Source organism: Monopterus albus, unplaced genomic scaffold (genome assembly GCF_001952655.1).
Source record: "Monopterus albus unplaced genomic scaffold, M_albus_1.0 scaffold26.1, whole genome shotgun sequence".
NCBI classification, from domain to species: Eukaryota; Metazoa; Chordata; class Actinopteri; order Synbranchiformes; family Synbranchidae; genus Monopterus; species Monopterus albus.
Genome location: NW_018127906.1, coordinates 2,698,218 through 2,717,238, shown reverse-complemented (window position 1 = coordinate 2,717,238; position 19,021 = coordinate 2,698,218). Strand labels below are relative to the sequence as shown.

The following is a 19,021-nucleotide window of genomic DNA, read 5'->3' as shown; positions in this document are numbered from 1 at the left end:
ATTGTGGGTGTGGTGTATATTTTGTAACCATTCTTTAATACATCACTGGTGTGATGTAGGAATGTTAACACTGTTATATTCTTTTATAGTATAATATGTGTGAGTGTAGAAGTGAATCATTTATTGCTTGCAAACCAATGATGGTAAGATGATGTCATGGGGTAGGACTGGATAAGTCTGACTTCTTCCTACTCCATTCAAGCATGTACTAGGTATAAGCAAATTGATATTGGATTGTGTGTAAAAATGTGTGTTGTTATATCAACTGTTTTATATGCTTGAAAGAATAAATCAAATCAAATCAAAGATGGCCTGCTAAGGTTAACAGACCTTTTTTAGGAAAACTAAAAGATGAAATTAGAAACATGATGTTTGTGTGTCATTAAAATATTCCAACTATCTGAGCGTTCTTTGATTTTCAGTTTGCATTGAGGCTGTTAACTACATTGCAGTGTTCCTGGTCGAGTGGACATGATGGCAGCCTCAGAATGTTTTCTTCTTAACTTTCCCTGACAGCTCTCTGTTCACACGCCTGCTTCTTGTCAAACCCATATCTGCAACTTGTGGGCTTTCCAGGAATAAACAAACAGCTGTTGGTTACAGCTTGATGGTTATGAATTTTCATCTTATCTGCCTTGTTTTGAAAGCTCAAGAGTTTGTAGAACCATACCAGTTCGTGCAATTGAAACAAAAACATGAAAGTAGGTCAAATACAAACATGAGGTTTTAGCAGAGGGTGTAATGTTTAAGGGAAAACTTGCCATTGATGGAAGAAGTATTTAGATCCTTTACCTAAGTAAAATACTCGGTTACAAGTAAAAGACTTGCATTCAATCTGTAACTTAAGTCAGTAAGCACAGAAGTAAAGGTACTTGCTGTGCAGACACAGGGTTAGATTTTAAAAAATCTTATCAGGAAAGTAACTATAGCTGCCAAGTACATTTAGTAAAATGTTTATTTTCTTAGGATTTTCAGTGCCTTTGAAGTAGCACAAAATTAAATTCACAAATACAGTATACCTCAGAATTGTACTTAAGTACAGTACTTTAGTAAATGTACTCTGCTTTTGGTCACTAGTTCTTAAAGACTTGCTGCCGTACCATGCTGGAAATCAAATGTGTTTATAGATGTTCTGAAGTGAAAAGCAGGCTATGACAGAGGAGAGGGAGGCATGAAGTAGTTTTAAAATGAGGATAAGTGCACATAATTTCTAGGCTTTGTATTACCAAGAGTCTGGGGATATGATATTATGATACAGGGGTTATGATTCAGTATGTTACGATACTGTAAGCAAGGTGATATATTGCCATCTAATTTTAGAGTCAGAGTAAAAAGAACACCGCTCAGACTGCACAGAGAGCAGTGTTACGATGCTGGATAATACAGGAACTGTGCTAAATGCAAATGCAGATCCCACCATTGTGACTGCATAAAAGGTTTTTACTCAGATTTTATGCATATAGTGGCGTGTGCATTCAAAGCGACTCTCAGCTGAGCTGGGACACTCCAGCACACTCATTTTTACCTTCTTGTACAGCTTAGGCACAAAGTCTGTCATATCTGTCAGGAGGGCATGTTGTGACAAGGCTCCCATGTGTTCACAGTATTATGGAAGTCTTCATTCATTCCAACACCACGAGGGTGCACATCATTTCAAATTAAATTAAGTATTCATTTGACAATTTTTAACAGAAGTACAACAAAACTTGTTCTAATTCTCTAATTCAGTGTCTGCACAGTAAATATAGAAGAACACAATGTCTTCCCATGACCTTTCCTTCCTCTAGCAGCGGAGTCAGGATTCAATCTATTACTCAGCGAGCGAGGCTGCTCTGCTGCGCTCACGCTGGGCATCATTAAGGGAGCCAGCAGCCAATTAATCACTGAAAACAGCAGGAGTGTGATCTATGGACCCCTGTGGAGAATATGCACTGTGTGTGTGTGTGTGCCTGTTTGTTTTGGTAGCATTAGCCACCTAGCATGGTGGTGACTTTACCTTTGTGTTGAATTAATCAGATTTTAATTTGGGAGGAACTGGAACTTGGTGTAACGTCAGCAGTAACCAGAGCTTCTACTGGACTGACACGTTTACTGTTAGCCAGCTAACGCTAGCTCCATACTGGAGGCTGCATTTTGTACAATTTGTCCCAACCAGGCATCTGTAGTTTGTGTTGTCACTAGGAGACATGACATGATGGGAGGGAGAAGGAGCGGTTGGGAGCAGGTTATGGTGTCAGTTTGTTCTGAGTCTCTCTAGACCCTCTAGGCTGAAAGGACATTAGGTAGAGCAGCTTTAATAATCCACATTGACTGTTTCCCACAGTTCTTAAAGTTTTTTATGCTCAGTTTGTTTTTCTCTGGCATGTTCAGTGAAATGCGGTCACAAATCTCCTGCTGTCTGTCTGTTGTGAACTTTTAGCTGGTATCTATAATCGGTGTGGTCATAAAGAGCTACAGTGGACAGGGAACTAAATAAATAAACACTGCTTGTTTCTTCTTGTTCACTCTGCACAGAGATCGCTTCTATACTGTTTTTGTCTGGTATGAGTCCAGACTGCTGCTTCTGAGGACAGTGATCGGTGTTGATTGATAAGGAAGAAATGGATGATTCAGTAGTAGTCCTTATGTCTGATGTAACGTTCCAGTTACACTCTCACACACATTTGTTAATCAATAGCCTTGCTAGGAAATAGCTCTTTTCACTTTCTCTTTTATGTTCTTCTCTTATTACTGGCTCTTAAATTTTCAGTATTTTCCTGAGACAGCTGAAATTGAACTTGTGATTGCCTCAGACTTGATTTACACCCTTTTGTGATGCATCAGTAGCCTGGAGCTTTGCAGAAAGTGAAAAATACAAAAATTGAGAGTGAAAAAACTTCATCATGGTCCTCATGATGAGCATACACTTCTGTTTACAGCTGGCGGTTAAAAACCTGCTGTACCTGATCAGAGCAGCCTGATTCATTGTGGTCACAAAAAGAGGAAAGCACCCTGTGATCACGGCCTGTAATAAGTCAAATATTTGTCAGAGACAATAACATGTTCTGTTCATTCATTCTGATGCTGTGTCTGACCTCAGGTCAGTCAGACTGACAGAGGTTTGCTGCCACCTGCTGCTGTAATTTAACATCTGCTGAAAGGACAGATTGTTTCCTTATTTATGATTTTCCCTTCTTTCTGTCTGTGTTCCTCTCACTTCCTTCTCAGTAGTTTTTTCGATGTTCCTTCTGGTCCTATTCTTTTTTCATTTTGTGTACTTTAATTTTTCCTCCTCTGCTTTCTCTCCATCATTTTCCTTCTTCCTCTTCCTTGGTGCCTCATTAAACCTTTGTTCCTCAGCTGTTTTCCTCCATTTGCTTTTTCCTTTCTCTGGAAAAGAGGAAGGTAGATGTACAGAAACATTTTTACACATTTGAGAACGTACATGTAGGAAAGGAGTTGAAATGTAAAGAACCAGTAGAGAAAAGGAGGAGGTAGTAAAGGGTAAATGGAAGTAAAGATCATTGGACCGAGAAGGAATATGATGTAATCTCTCATGTTGTACAAGTGTTGGGAGCCTCTGAGGCCAACCTCAGGTGAGAGGCACCTGAATGCACCATTTCTTTTGGTCTCTGTGAGGTTGTATTTCCCTAAGCCCCACCACACTGGTGCTGTCAAGAAATCCCGGATACCAGTAACTTAGCAGCAGCTTTAAGCTCCGTCCACGTCCCAGACCTCAGTGATCTGATCTGTATGTGTCGCTGCTTCCCGTCCGTGTGTGTCGGTGCCGTGTACCCGGCTCCGGTGTGAACACTGCTCAGCTCTTAAACTACCGCACATGCACAGGTAACTGAAATGTGAGCCACGTGCACACAAGAATAACAACCAGGTGGTGTGTGCGATGGTCAAATGGCCCAGTTTCCTCCCAAACTGCTGGGTTACAATATGTTCCTCCCAGTTTGGCCTGATCAGAAGCTTCTCCATAAACCACCACATGTGAAACGTCCTGGTCTCTCCACTGACCCCATCGCTGTCGTCGTTCTCCTCCATGTTTATTGTTACCGGTCTGTGAGGGGCCGATGCCAAATGATGACGACAGGCCGTATGTGCAGAGGAGGAGACATTAAAATGACCACATCATGGATTCTGATCTGACTGTTTTGACGGCGCTGCACAGAGGTTGGAGAGGAATCAAGTCTAGGAGCACAGATCTGGTCTGAGGACATCTGGTCTGGTCTGTTCACACTGCTGTTGACACACCAGGTCTGAGGCACTGGGAGGGAAACTACAGCTGGGATGTGGACATAACCTGTGGTGGAAAAGCTATTTTTTCCACAACAAACATCAATCTAAAAACATCATATTGATGTTCCAGAAAATCCCAGCCTTGTAGAAAAATGTCCTCTCCTAGTAAATGTCTGTCTGCAGAAGTCACTTTAAAGGGAGCTCCACCAGCAGAGGAGGCTGTAGTCACACAGCAGAACCCCTCCTTCTCTGATGACAGCCCCACTTTCAGATGTTGAAGCTGAGATGCACAGATCAGTCTGAGTTTGCAGCTCTGTGTTCATCTGCACAAACACCACTGTTCTCTCTGCTGACCAGATACTGTTGAGTCGTCTTTGGGTTCTGTCGGTGTTCTTGACCTTCAGCCTCTTAGTCACTTAGTTGGAGGAATGAAAGGTGGTCTTAGGCCTTTGGTTTATCAAAATAAAGTAAAACAGAAATGTTGGACCATATTATGTAGTAAACACAATGAAACGTTTGAAGACATAAGGGATATAAAATAATAAGATAAATAATAAGCTTCTGTTTAAATCAATGAATTAGAGGGTACAGTTTTATAGAAGTGAGTCATTTTAAATGAGCAGAAATCTACAACAAAACATTGAGGTAACAGGTTTAAAGCAGGTGCATAAAAAACCTGTATGATGAAATGAAACTAAAACAATATAAAGACAAAAAGCCATCCGGCCACTGGTTACAGGCCATCTCGTGATGTCTTCATCAGGTACCTGATTACCTGTTCAGGTCATTATAACAGTTACAGTGGAGGGTAATAGAACAGTCTTACTGTAGTGTTAATGTAAATTTATTGTCATAGAAACACAGCGTTGCATCGTTTTCCTCACAAGCTTCCCTCTCTGCAGCTTGACTGTCCGTCCTCTGGACTGATGTAAGAGACTAATAAAGTGCAGCTGAAGTGCGTCGACAGGCCGCTGCACTGCATCACGGCCCCGAGTGCTGATATAACATGACTGCCATCAGTGAGGGTGGCATGCGCCCATGTTGCGTAATCCAACACCTTCTGGCTTCGCTCTCTTTGCTAAAAATACCAGTAGGATCTGGACCTCCATCTGATGCCGTCCTCGCTGTGTGCACTCACATGGTCCAGCCACACAGAAAACAAACACGTAACATCCTTAGCACTGATTTAGTCTCACACCGAGGCGTACTGCTGGCTGAGGGCTTTTTTCCCATAACAAAGGAGCAGCTCCCACCTGGGAGCATCAGGATGAGAAAAGTTTGTGTAACATTTCTTGACATTCGGACAGTCTTGAAATAAGGCAGGTGGCTGCAGCAGAACCGAGCTGCTGCTTGAGAGAAGACATTTAGAAACGGCTGGGTACAAAGAATGATCTCTCTGCTGCCAGAGTCACTTTTTGAATGTTTGTTGCTGACCCATATTGGTTGTGAAGGATGGTGGTGTCAGCTCGCTGTCTGCAGGCCCATTCGGGCTGCTGGTGTCATCGTAGGTCAGCAGCAGGGGCCCTCGAGTTGTGGGTGATGGGTGGGGAGGCGTCTCCGCAGCTGACTCTTGGCTTTTCACTCAGACTGCTGACTCCACCACTGGGTGTAAACGGCAGTATATGTACTGTATATCCCTCTGTGTACACTGTCATTTTCAGCGCTACCTCTGTCTGAGAAACTGCTGCTTCACTTGACAACTGACAAAGCATGTGGGGTCAACAACTATCACAGCCAACTTGATGGACAGGACTGTCCTCATGTAAAAAACTAGAAAACTAACAAAAATACAAGGGGAAAAAATTTCAATGAGGAATAAATAAATCAAATGCACAGTAACAACATACACTGTGGTTATCTGATGCAAAGGCTGATGTTCTTTGTTGAAACAGAATAGGGACACAAAGTTGTGTTGGTTCCTTACAATGCAAACCACGTGTCCAGGTAACGTTAACACCTGATCAGTCTGATAAATCTGAGAGGACTTCTTTTACTTTTGTTAACTTATTCTAAGTTAGAGTAACACGTTTTTAACATTCAGAATTTTTACAATGCCTACATAAATAAGCTAACACATTGTCCAAACAACAGAAGCTTATTTAATACAACTTATGATAGGATGAAGTGAAATATGATTCAGTGACATTTGCTTTATGAGGTCAACACTGCTTTCAGGTTCTGTCCTTATGGCTTCCAAATCATTCCTTCCAGACATTCGTACCATCATCCAGCAGATTTGTTAGGTTAAAGTGTTTATAAATAACTGGTAATCATTGGATATGATATGAAAATAAGACATCATTCTTTCTGAGGTCACGCACTAATAAAATCATTCAACTTTTACTTAAAGAAAAGTTGTTTAATTTGACTTTTTTATTTTTTGCCAGAGTGCACATTCATCATTTTGGATAAGCAGATCCCAGTATAGAAGAGGAGCAGTGCACGGTGGGAGATGTCAACATGTTCCTGATGGACCCAACAGACCTTTCCTCGGCTGAGCTGGAGATCATGATAGCAGGTGATGCCCAGTGTACTTATCTTAAAAGTGATTCCAAATCAAAGGCTGATCAGATATCTACAGTTAGTCTGTGCTGTGGTTTGTACATCTCAGTCATTTCCTGTGTATATCTCTTTATATCTGGACACTATATTCCCCTTGTTTTCTACAGAGCCTGGTTCCAGAGGCAAGGGCATTGGGATGGAGGTGACACACATGATGATGCGCCACGGTGAGCATCTGATCCCATCATTCAGAAGGTTTTGAGCAAGAAGACGGAAGCTTAAAGTCACCAGGTAGAAGTTGAAAATTTCCACACCTCTTGAATTACTGCCCATTTTTCTGCAATTCAGTCTTGTGCTGTGTTGGAGAGTCAACCTGTGGTGAAGCAGGAAATACCATTTTTCTGAATACAGTATCAAAACTTCAACAAAGCCTCAATTACCCATCACTACTGACACTAGCTTTCAGTTAGTAGCCAAACTCCATACTGGGAAGAGGCTGGGGTGGATGGCTGCTCCATAAAACATGGGACTTTCCTCCAGGAGAGTGGTGGTCTTTTCCAGTGTGTAACATGCTTCACCTGACCAAGTTGATTTTGTTCCTAAACCTAAAAAAGTTTTCTGTGCCGCACAACACAGAAGCAAACCTGAAGAAAAACATTTCAGAGGTGAAGAAGGGGCCATCTTGTAATCTGCTATCCTGTTCTCATAATACATCTGCAGTACAGGTGACACACTGAACATAAGAATGTAGTACTGTCTGCAGTAAGTGCACCTGCAGTTTCAGTTCTGTCAAACTACTGTTATGTCAGTAATGAACCTTTGTGCTTTTGTTGTTGTTTTTGCTAACAAATGTGTCAGTGATTCTCGATTCTAAATTATCGTCACTCAACAAGACACTGACCTCTCTGGTACAGATAGAAACTGTAGACAAGAAGTCCCTACATTAGTGCTGATGGGTGAAAACCTTGTCTTCCTGTCAGAACAGAGGCTTTCCAGTTTGCCACATTCAGGTGTTGTTAATGAAATGTTTCATCAGATCAAGGCTGGAGTATCTCTCCAGCAAATACACAGGGTTTTCATCTGAACTCAGGAGACTGAGGTGCTGTTTAAGAATAGAATATTCAGGTCGAACAAATCACTGCCTTAGGAGAAGTGAAGGTTTATTTGATAGGCATAAATAAATAAATATTCCAGTCATAAGCCAACATGAAGACTTTGACTGATGGAGTGGCAAAAAAACACACTGGATGTTTTACATGGACACTAAGTGGTTTTCATCCAGCGGGACATGAAAATGCATTGTCACTTTTTATTCCCTTGTGTTGTAACTTTCCTACTACTGTCCTGTAGCACCGAGTTGAGATCTGGGGGATGTCAGTGGGAGACTGGAGACCAGTAAGCTTCTTGTAGACTTACAAAAAAACCTTCCTGCACATTTCTTGTCACAGCTTTTTATATAAACAGCTGGTTTAAATGTCTTGTTTTGGGCTTATTGGATTCTCGCAGTGTGTAATCAGACATTTCTCTCTTTTTGTCTCCTCAGATATAATTCAATTTGCTGCAGCAGCCAACTGTGACTGGACACACTGATGAAGATGACAATTAGAAAAGCATTTATGATTTCACACAGTGAAAACAAGAACCCAGACAGATCAGACAATGTCACAGAATCAAATGTATGGAAGTTCAGAAGTGACAAAACTGTTTTGGTGAATCCAAAACATAAACTGAGTAATAATCAGCCTGCAAGTCACAACTGAGGAGAGCACAGACACGTTTTTCACAGCTAAAATGTCTAGTTGATTACTTCCATAGTTCATATTAGTTTTATTTGTATAGTGCCAAATCGCAACAAAAATCATTTCAAAGTATTTTACACAGAGAAAAACCCAACAAATAAATAAATGGCAACAATTTTGACAATCAATTAATAGTTATTTACCAAGCAAACAAAATGTTTGGTGATTCTGAAAAACCTTGAAAGGGCATTTTCACTAATTTGGACATTTTATTGAATACTTTAATTAAAAATAGTCAGAAAACAGAAGTAATTGCAGCCCCCGGTCATTGTCTATAAACATACTAGCCATTTTGCTATACATACAGTACATCATCTCTACAGAGCTGTTGTTCCCTTTTATATTTCTGGTTGTGTTTGGTCTTTGTGGGCTCTGTAGCAAATAACTGAACCAGAAGGCTGCATTGCAATATTGCATGTACAGAATTTTCTGCATCAAGTTGAAGAAATTCCTTGATTTAGCACTGAAATCCCTGTAATAGAGCTGTGACATTTACCGTGACATCCGGCATGATGTAGAACACATGCATCAAAATACAAAGCATACCGGTGTTGCTTTCAAAACAATGGCGTGTAATGGGAGTATTGATGAGCCTTTTCGACTGTGGTGCTGTGCAGCGTGTACAACATACTAATGATTATGGTCACAGATGTAAATTCATGTGAAGAATGTGTTTGTACACAAACAATAATGAAAGTCACTTTCGGCTTTTTCCCATTTAGGGGTCGCCACAGCGAATCGTCAGTGGCGACTCACATGTTGACATTTGACATGTGTTTTACGCTGGATGCCCTTCCTGACACAACCCTGATTCGAACCCAGGCCACAGCGGAGAGAGCGCTGCGCCTTAACCACTAGCCTACCAGGGACTGCAAAAATTTAGCACATATTTGCTAAAATACACCTTCTCAGTTGGTTATTTTATAAATAAGTGTGCCTCTGTTGAATTTATGTTAACATTCTGATTATTACACTATGCATCACTATTTATAATATAAGGTGACATGTATATGCGAATCCATGCTTTTAATTTTTACCTCCAGTAGAACTGAAGTGTCACAGTGTGTGGCTCTGCTTTCTACAGTATGTGACAGAAGCTTTTTCTGTGGTGTCCCGTTGATGCCTGGTATTAAAGTTCTTTAGCTAGCATGTTTAAATTTTTGAAACAAAACACAGCTGAATTTTGTTATTACAGAATGTGTCTTTGTGCGCTGTACTTACAGATAAATTACAGCTGTTGTCATTAGTGAACTTCCGTACATTCAGAGGTGAGTAGTATTCACATGTTCAAGTTTATGCAAATCCAGAAGCTGATGAACAGTATGTAGACCATAAAACCCAACTGGTCCTTAAAAGAAAATTAAGACAAAAAAAAGTTATGGCCAGGTTTGGTTTGACATTCAACCAGAGACATTAACAACACTTAACAGTACAGGATAACACACTGTGTGCCGTTCGCATCCTGTCAAAGCATCGGGGCGCATGTCACATGATCAGATTAAATTCTCATTCCTTTGCTAGGTTCCTGAGTTGAATATTGCATTTGACACTTGTGCTTTGCGCTCAGGATGCAGGAAGGAAAAATGCACCAGAAACACCTGAATGCACCATGAAACCTGGTGCTGCTCAAAAACATCACATCAGATCTTTTTTTTTCCTCAGTGTTGTTGCACCACAGTGAACAGAGATGTGCCAACCGTACTGCTGCTGTGCAGTATATATTATTTACATTTCTGCATAGTAAACAAATAAATAGTTTACCTGTTTCTTGGCAATTAGGATTGAGTTTGATTAATTCTCTTGAAGGATGTATTAGACCAGTAAATGGGGCTGCTCCTGGATTTTTATATCAGCACCTCGAATTGTGAGGTTCTTAATTGAATCAGCCAAAAACAGGCTTGTTTTTAAATTCAGTTTCTCGATTGATTTTCTGTGCAATTTACGGTTATGCAGTGTGTTATTACAATGTAAAATGACACATTCAGTGATAATCTGTAAATATGATGAAAGTTAGGAGATTTCTTAATTAGTGTAGTTACCAGGTTTCTCTCAGGAACATGTGGCAATTTAAACCTGTGGTTCCCAACCTCTGTCTCATGACCACTAAGATACAGAAATGTCTTGGTCAAAGAAAAAAATGCAATCAAGAAAAAAAAAAATCTGTTAATATTATGACCCTGAAGATTTAACCAGTGTCACCTTGTGGAGGTCTCCACCCCGAAGGTTGGGAACCATTGATTTAAAGTAAAAACCCAGCAAGAGTTGATGACAAATGTGCATTTGAAGAGGATGGCATTAGGCTTTGGAATGGAAAATGACTACTTAGTTTACTATATGTCGTAATGTTTAGTTTGGGATTATATACCATCCGCATACCAATACTTTGTTATAGACATTATTTGTAAATCTGTAAAATGTCTTTAATGTTTGACAGTACTTTAAATACAAAGCTACTTCTGTCACTAGTGTATTTGCATTCAGAGATATTCTATAAATTCAAACATATTAACATGTTTATATATATATATATATATATGTATCTGTATATATTCCAAACTCACATACATCCATATGTACAGGGTAGTAAATAGTGTATTTACATAGAGTAGGTCGCACTGCTGATGGTCTTCGTTCAGCAGCTTCACTGAGTCTCGAGTCCAGCTGCATCGGAACAGGTTGAAATTCCTGAAGGCAGAAGAAGTATTGCCTTGTGTCTCATTTTGTGAGCGAGCTGGGTGGATCAGAACAGCCGTGGCCCTTCCCTCTTTAAAACCCAACCTGGACTTGGCAGAGTCTTGCTCGAGGTGCTTTTCCCTCCATATTGCATTCAGTATTGCTGCTGTGCCTCGTGTGGGAGCAGCGCTGCAGTGATTGAGAGGCACTGACAGAGCGGAGTAAGGGTGAGGGGTTAAACAGGAAGTTGAGTGTCGTCTCGGTCAGAAAAGATCCCGAGGGCCCAGGTGGATGATGATGGGTGTGGCTATGATCTGTGGCTGGTAATAGGCACTGTCGATGTACAGGCTGCCTGCAGACAGGAGACACCAGCGTTAACAGTCAGTTCATTTAGGATCTGCTTGTTCTGTAAGTTTGAAGTGATAGACGTTACTGAATGTGCTTCAGTCATATGATCACTAAGATCTACAGCTGGGTGACAGAGGAAAGGACAAGTTCCCAGCAGGGCCCTGTCAGGGCTGAGTCTCCAGAGCCTTGTCAGGTCTCCTCTGTCAGAGGAGGAAACCTCCTCCTTCCAAACCAGATCCCCTCACTGTGTCCAATCCACTGTGTCGTCCTCATGAAGCCTCTCAGTGACCTAGAGCTGCAGCCATGAGTCAGTTCACTGGTAGAAAATGAACCTCAGCTATTTAGAAGCAACAGTCACCGACATGTTCTGGTTCCACTTTGTTTAATGTGAGGAGCTGATGCTTTTCTTTGTCAAACATGAGAATCAGCTGAGTCTCTGTGGATCTGCTGGTTGGACACAACAAGATGTGTGGCGACACCACCTTTGGCTCTGGAGAGTCACAGTGGGACTTTCTCCCAGTGTCTGACATTCTGGGGATAAACTGATCAATCAATCAGATCATCACTCACTCAGGGTTCTCCTTTCATCTGTCACCATCTGTACTGATGCTGAAAGAAAAATCAGTCTGTACAGTGTCATTGTGCCTCAGAGAACATTTGTCTTGTACTGGACTCGTTCTCCACCTTTATGTTTACTTGTAACTCCACCTTCCAGTTTTCCTGGGCAGTTAGGGATTATTGCCAACGTGTCAGGGTGAGTGCTGACCAGTGACATGTTACAGTAATGCGTAGTGTAAGAGGACTGCTAATCCCAGTAATACTGTTAATTTGACATGTGGCTTGTTCACATCTCACTGGGACTTGAATCAGTAGTGGTAGAGGGTTGATATCAGCTTGGTCTGTGCTCAGTGGGCAGAATGGTTGAGGAGTGGGAGGTGCTGTCCTCAACCAGGTGACTCCAAAGTTGTGTTTTAAATATAGTGTTTTATCATCTGGTTAAGGTGGCAGATGTGCCACTGGTTTGGATACGTTCAGGGGTCATGTCTCCTTTAGATTTGGAGGGTTTGAGCTTCTGCAGAGCAGTGTGTGCTGTCACCGAGGCTAAGCTAGCTGCCGGAGGGCCGATACCCCCTTGTTAAACAGCCAGAAAACTAGTCACCAAAAACTAAGAGCGCCTCTAACAGGCCTTTTCAAGATCCAGTGGCAGATGAACGTCCATCTTTTCTGCAGCAGTGAAGTAAATGAAGCCTTGAAAACTGTGGGAACGTCTGCGCCGGTGTGGTCTATCCCAGCAGTGTTGTAAAAAAAATGTCACCGTTGTGTTTGGCTGTTGAGTTACACTGAACTGGAAAAATAGAGGTGTCTTAAAACTTTTGACCAGTAACTTAATTCCCAACTTATCCATGCAACAGATCCTTTTAGCAAATGTTAATGGACTAAATGTAAACATCAGAAACCACAAGTTAGTCAGCTGTTGACAAAAATATTCATTTATTTAAAAGAATATTACTTACAAACAGGTCAAATCATATATCTCTCTGAAAATACTGAACTCAACACAAAGTGGCTCACAACAGGAAGTGTAAACATTGAAAATCCAAACAGAAGGAAACGTTTGTCAGTGCAGCCGCGTCTTGTAAACCAGTTTTTTCCGTCTCTTCACGGAAACTTAAAACATCAGTAGAAAACAGAGAAATGAAAATACAAAACATTCATGACCATGAGTAACTGTTAAAGGAGTAGTTCACCTCTTGACAAAGAAGCTCATTGGGCGCCCACCTCGTCAGTTTCTTAGCTGCAGATTCGGTGTCACCTTACTTCTTTACAGATGTGTGTATTAGCTGCATTCCCTGGAGCAAAGGCGTCGAGTGCTGCTTGGCTCCTACAGTTTGTAATTAGTAGTTTTGTTCCCTCCAGTGGATGTCTTCAGTAGTTACTGTAATAGCTGGTGTGTGTTACCTTCTTCCAGTTTTTATTAGCTTTGTTGGAACATTGTTCGGTTCCTCATTTCTCACAGTGGATTTTCATTTTGTTCTGTACACGAGTAGCTGCCCTACAGCTGATGTCTTGTTCTCGTTCCCTGTAGAGCCTGATCAGCTCCTTACAGCTATTTACTTGCCGTTTTGTTGTGATTTTTTTAAAAGTCCCCTAGTGTTTTTAATTAGCTGGACTCCTGAGTTAGTTAAGTAGCTGTTTGTTTAGTTTCTCTGCTGTATGGTTGCTCTTTTTTGTTTTGTTACTTACGGTGGACATCTCCTTCCTGGAGTTCGTGGGTACCTTTTCTTTTTAATCTTCTGTATTTCCCTTTAGAGCGGGCATGGTGACTCCATAGCTAGTGCTAATTTAGCTGTCACTGCCTCCATTGTAAAGTTTAAAGTCACATTAAATGGTGCCAGCAGGGCACTTGGCCTCAGAGAGAGCTCAGAATAAACACGACTTCAGTCAAATCATCTTTCACTGTGATCTCTGAGCCAGAAGGAAAGCAAACAGAAGACATCTCCGTCTGGAATAGCCAGTACAGCTAACTGCATCGGAACATTACATCCTGGTGACCTGATGATCATCCTATGCAGTTAGCTGTACTGGCTACCCCAGACAGCTCTTATCCTTTATCTGCTTTCCCTCTCACTCAGAGCACAAGAAATGATTTGCCTGATGTTTATTCTGAGCTCTCTTGCAGGCTAACGGTTTCCCCAGTCAGGTCATGTAATGCAACTGTTTGTTTCCTTGAATCTCTACAACAGAAGCAGGGATGGCAAAATTAACACTAGCTATAGTCTCAGAAAACCCGCTTTAAGAAGAAATACAGCATGTTCAGAAACCCCAAAGTGACCCTTGAAGCTCTGTGGAGTTTCCTGTAGTGAATTAGGTTCCTATTTCCATGTAATCATTATGAGAGCCATAAAGTAGACAGAGCTCCCTCCTGTGTCATATTTACCTGACTATGTCTCTGCAGCTCACTGAACATGTGTCATTGCAGGATGATTTGATTGTCAGAGCTTCTTTGTCAAACTGTGTGTTCACACAGCTCCTGTAGTAATAACACAAGTGTATCTGACTGGCTGCTAGTACAGTGCAGGGGAAGCATGAGATGCAACAGGTGGGCTGCATGCTGTGATGCTGGATGAGGATTCTGGTGAACACAAAGTCAGGATGTTCCTTTAACAGGTGGGTGAGGGAGAGTCCTAATAGGGGTAGAGGTGGGTGACGGTGTATGCTGTGGGGACTCTGATGACGGGAACAACTACTGAGGGCATTCTGGAGGGAAAACCTGAGGAAGAGCAAAGAAAGAAAAGAACTCAAATGTTGGGATGTGGTGACAGACAGACGTAATGGGTGATTATTGATCAGACACAGGAAGTGAGAGCTTACTGTAGGCAGGGAGGGCGCCTGCAGGGGTGTAACCATACGGAGCACCAAAACCTGGGGAAAAAGACAAGTGTGAGCAGTGTAGTTACTGCACAGAATAATCTGACTGCTCCGTCTGCATCATCCAGTTTGTTTCTTACAGCTCTGAACATTTTTAACTGTTTTCACAATGTTTGGTGGAAAGTTCTGCTTTTGTTTTTGGTGGAGATGTAACATCATAAGATTCAAAATTGATTTATCACTGTTTTGATGCAGAGTAAATGTTCTGAAGCATTTTGGTTGAACTAAACACATTTAGCAGTGCTAGCTTAGTAACCTACTACATGAAGTGAAAGCTAATGTTGGTAGCTAGTAGGTTTCTAAGCAGCGGTGCTGTTACCACATATAGGTGAACAGAGGACCTGTAACTTGTGGATCGACATTATCTTAAATATTGACTGTAAGAGGACATCATTAATACAATACAGGCATGTTCTGATCAAAATGAATATGAAGATTAAAATAACAATTTAAAGTCCATTTAAGTTTTGCACCTGTCCTTAAATGCAGCACACCTTTGTGGATCTGAGAGCGAGAAAATACTCTCCAAACGTTGCACGTGAGCATAACATGATCTATGTGTCAGGCGATCTGTGCACATGCATCTAACAATCCGTACAACTTTTTAAAGAACTGCACCCAGAAAATTGTTTTTACACATTAGTAAGTTGCTGGACAGGCATCTGTGGCCTTCGTGACACAAGCACAAGTCTTGACTGTATTTGTAATAAGTTATAAGAGAACTTTACCCCCATACATCACTAGCTGATCTGTGTTGTCCTGCTGATACTTTGACCTGTACAGAACCAGGTGAAGACCCAGTCTTGAGTTTTAGGGAACCATTTTTGCTTTCTGGTGGAGAGCTACATGACTCCTGTCTGTACAAAGCACCAGGCTACTGTTATGGCCAGCTACGTGAATAACAAACAGCAGCTTTGGAGGTGCTGGTAGGCTGACCAGGCCAGCTGTTCCTTCTGTTTCCAGTCCTGGTGCTAAGCTAACAGGCTGCTGGCAGTAGCTGTGTATTCACTGTGAAGACAGGAGGTCAATCTCTGTCTCTCCAACAGAAACAAATTGGCGTATTATGTATAATGCAACTATGCCTTTAAACTCATAACCGGGTGAACCGTAAACCCTGAGCATTTGTCCTTTTAAAGTTCCACCCTTTGCTTACCGCATTCTCATTATTTCTCAGATGCACTAATCCAATTGATTTAGATTGATTTTGGATCTCGCACTTCATTTACAAATATTTGTTGTTTATGATCCTGATGTTCGACCTGCTCCTGCGCAGTATACTGTACCTCGCTCTGTTTGATGATCCCTTCCTGTATTTGCTGCTTTTAATTTAAGGTGCATCATGTTGAGATATTACAAAGAAGAGACTCATGGAGAGAAACAAAAGGGAATATTACCACTGGATTACAGAAGGAGCACCGATGTATTGTACATCGGAAGAAACCTCGTCTTAGATGGAGGATTGATTCCATATATTCATGAACTTGTGAAATTTAGTTTTAAATTTAATTTAAATTTAGAAGTAAATTTACATAGGTAACTTCACCAGCCAATCAACATTATATTACATAATTGTCAGCTCAGGTGGCTCCTATCTGTCATGCAGCTGTGTGCCTCACCTGGGGGGATGTATCCATGTGCGGGTGGGGTGCTGATGTAGGGAGCTCTGGGGATGACGGGGACATGCGGAGGTCTGACAGCGAGGGCCGGGAGGGTCAGCACCGAGGCTACAGGTCGCTTTGGCTACACAAACACACACACAGTTCACACATCAACGTTGCACGTGATGGTGAGAAATTTCAGGCTTCAGTCAGCTTCACCATTGCTCTTTACTCACAGCAGGGTTGGGCCGTTTCTTCTTGTTGTTCATTGATTTGGAGCTGGAAAACAGGCTGTTCAAGGCGGCGAGGGCAGCACTGGCCTTGGCTACTTTCTTATTGGGACCCGTCCCTCGAAAAACCTGCTTGTCCACCTCCACCTGTCGCAGCACCAAAGACACAATAGGACATTTTATTATTAATTACATTCATTTCATAATTAAATTTACTAACTCATAATTCTGAAATCTGGTGCAGGGATTGGGAAGCTTTAGAACGTGACAGAAAATCTCCATGTTTTTAAGATTTCATTCGGGGATAATTCACAAGTCTCCTTTAACTGGGTACCACGGATGTAAAGACAACGATCACTGAATGACTTTGATACTGAAGAAACCTTAAAAACATGAAGGTTCTTGGGCCGGTTGTTCCAACTCCTGGACCATTAAATCATTGTACATCATCTTGGAATTACCAGTTTGCCATAATTATAGGATAAGGGCTCTAATTTTTTTGGGAATGCAGAGCATAATGACATGAACGTGGCACAGCTTGTCATGTGCGCCTACCGTGGCAGTACCTTCCAAACATCACCTGTCAATCAAATCACTAATGTCTTTATCTCTCCAGGTATGGGGCGGAGAGGGCTCGTGCTACATACATCGAGAGATGGGCCGATCCGATCCTACATCGGTATCAGGTCTGATATCGATCAGGACCGATCCCCTTACCGATTCATATTCCAGTTTGTGGAATATGAATGATCCTGCTGTAACCAACGTAACATGACGCGTTGTCACCGATCCAGATTCCATTCCACATCTTACCATAAACTTCAGTCTAACAGTGAGCTAATAACATGAGTTGTTAGTTTGACTAGAATGTTGTTTGTTTGGAGATATTTTAGTCTGGAAACACCAAAAAGCAAGGCACAGCTGTGTCGTACAATACAACCAATTTAATCAAGCACCTACAAACGCAGACCTCCAGCAGACAACCCAAAGGCTAAAGGGACTACAGAGAAGTTACTCAACTTCATTATACTCCATGACCAAACCGCTATCTGTAGTGGAAAATGCCAGGCGATGGAGATTTGTAAATGTGCAATAATTTGGAGAAGTGTGTGTCTTCTTGTGGTTGCACTTATCCATCTTTACTCATATTTAATATTTTATTTTAGTGTTGATTGTTTTATTTCAATGAAAGAGTTCTTCTATCGGATCGGACCTGAAAAATTGTGGATCAGCTCTTCACTACATACATATTGTTTATTTCAAACCTGGTGGAAACATCACTTGGGGGTGCCACATGCTTTTTGCAGAGAAAGAGTTGCCACACACACACACACACACACACACACACAGTGTGACACTATCATTATGATTAGTGTAGAGAAGTAGTCCTCCATGAAAACACACACAGCTTGTTAGACTGCAGTGACATTTAGCCTTAAAACCAAGTAGAGAATAAACAACCACAGTGGCTCAGGCTGGTTTCATGGGATAAAACTGGTTCCATGTCCACTGATCTTTCCTGGCATTTCCAAATACCAAACACGTTCCCCCCCAATCAGTTTCTATGAGGACCCTCTGACAGGAAATCTATCAAACTGAGCCGTGTGTGTGTGTTCATACCTCTATGATGAAGCGTTTGTCGTAGCTGCTGCCGCTCTCTGATATCAGCTCGTATTTGAGGCCGCGGCGTTTCTCATTCAGCTCCATCACTGGGTTTTTACCCCCTGCCGTCAGGATGGGACCCAGAGCTCTGGACTGAGCACACACAGACAATCAGCTACAGTTACGTTTAAGGTTTACAGGTGCAACATGTGTAGTACATGCTCCTAATACTACTGCACGATGAACAGCCTCTTAGCATTTGAGTTTTCTTATTCTTCATGTTATTGTGTTCCCTGCTTTTATCATCTACCCTTTATTTTACTCGGCGGGTCTTGCTTCGAGGAGGGTGGGGGCCTTTACATGTCTGTGTAGTCGAGATTTGGAGTTATTAACAGCAGCTATTTACTTTATGACAGGCTATTTCAAGTTGTTTATTTGGTGTTCATTTTTTATTACAGTGAACAACCAGTGTATCTATAATGTTCACTTAATTACTGCCAATAACAGCCTGAACAGGAAACGCATGTCACTTGTTTCAGATGAACCAGCCACCAGTAGCCCTGTCTGCTACTGGGGGCTGGTGGGACTGCAACTGTAGCGGTGGCTCTGCTTCGCT

The 19,021-nt window shown here is 41.7% G+C and overlaps 1 protein-coding gene and 1 long non-coding RNA gene across 6 annotated transcripts in view; one reads left to right on the top strand and one right to left on the bottom strand.

The window, feature by feature from the left end:
* The window catches only part of LOC109957347 (uncharacterized), a 28,904-nt gene extending 19,921 nt beyond the window's left edge, over window positions 1-8,983 (top strand). The window contains exons 2-4 of the long non-coding RNA XR_002274544.1: window positions 6,612-6,742; window positions 6,894-8,121; window positions 8,270-8,983. This is a non-coding gene — a long non-coding RNA (uncharacterized LOC109957347). The remainder of the gene's footprint in view (window positions 1-6,611; window positions 6,743-6,893; window positions 8,122-8,269) is intronic.
* The window catches only part of LOC109957345 (spermatid perinuclear RNA-binding protein-like), a 64,082-nt gene continuing 52,073 nt past the window's right edge, over window positions 7,013-19,021 (bottom strand). Inside the window, exons 14-19 of one of the 5 annotated variants that reach the window (XR_002274541.1) lie at window positions 18,424-18,558; window positions 16,810-16,950; window positions 16,592-16,715; window positions 14,919-14,969; window positions 11,126-11,550; window positions 7,013-7,099 (exon numbers count right to left, since the gene is read on the bottom strand). Coding sequence is in view for 2 of the 5 variants with exons in the window: in XM_020595154.1 (XP_020450810.1) it covers window positions 11,462-11,550; window positions 14,919-14,969; window positions 16,592-16,715; window positions 16,810-16,950; window positions 18,424-18,558 (540 nt within the window). In the remaining 3 variants the exon portion in view is untranslated. Of the gene's footprint in view, window positions 7,100-9,327; window positions 9,874-11,080; window positions 11,551-12,916; window positions 14,818-14,918; window positions 14,970-16,591; window positions 16,716-16,809; window positions 16,951-18,423; window positions 18,559-19,021 lie in introns of those variants that run through there. The other 4 variants (XR_002274542.1, XR_002274543.1, XM_020595154.1 and 1 more) reach the window with 4 other exon arrangements.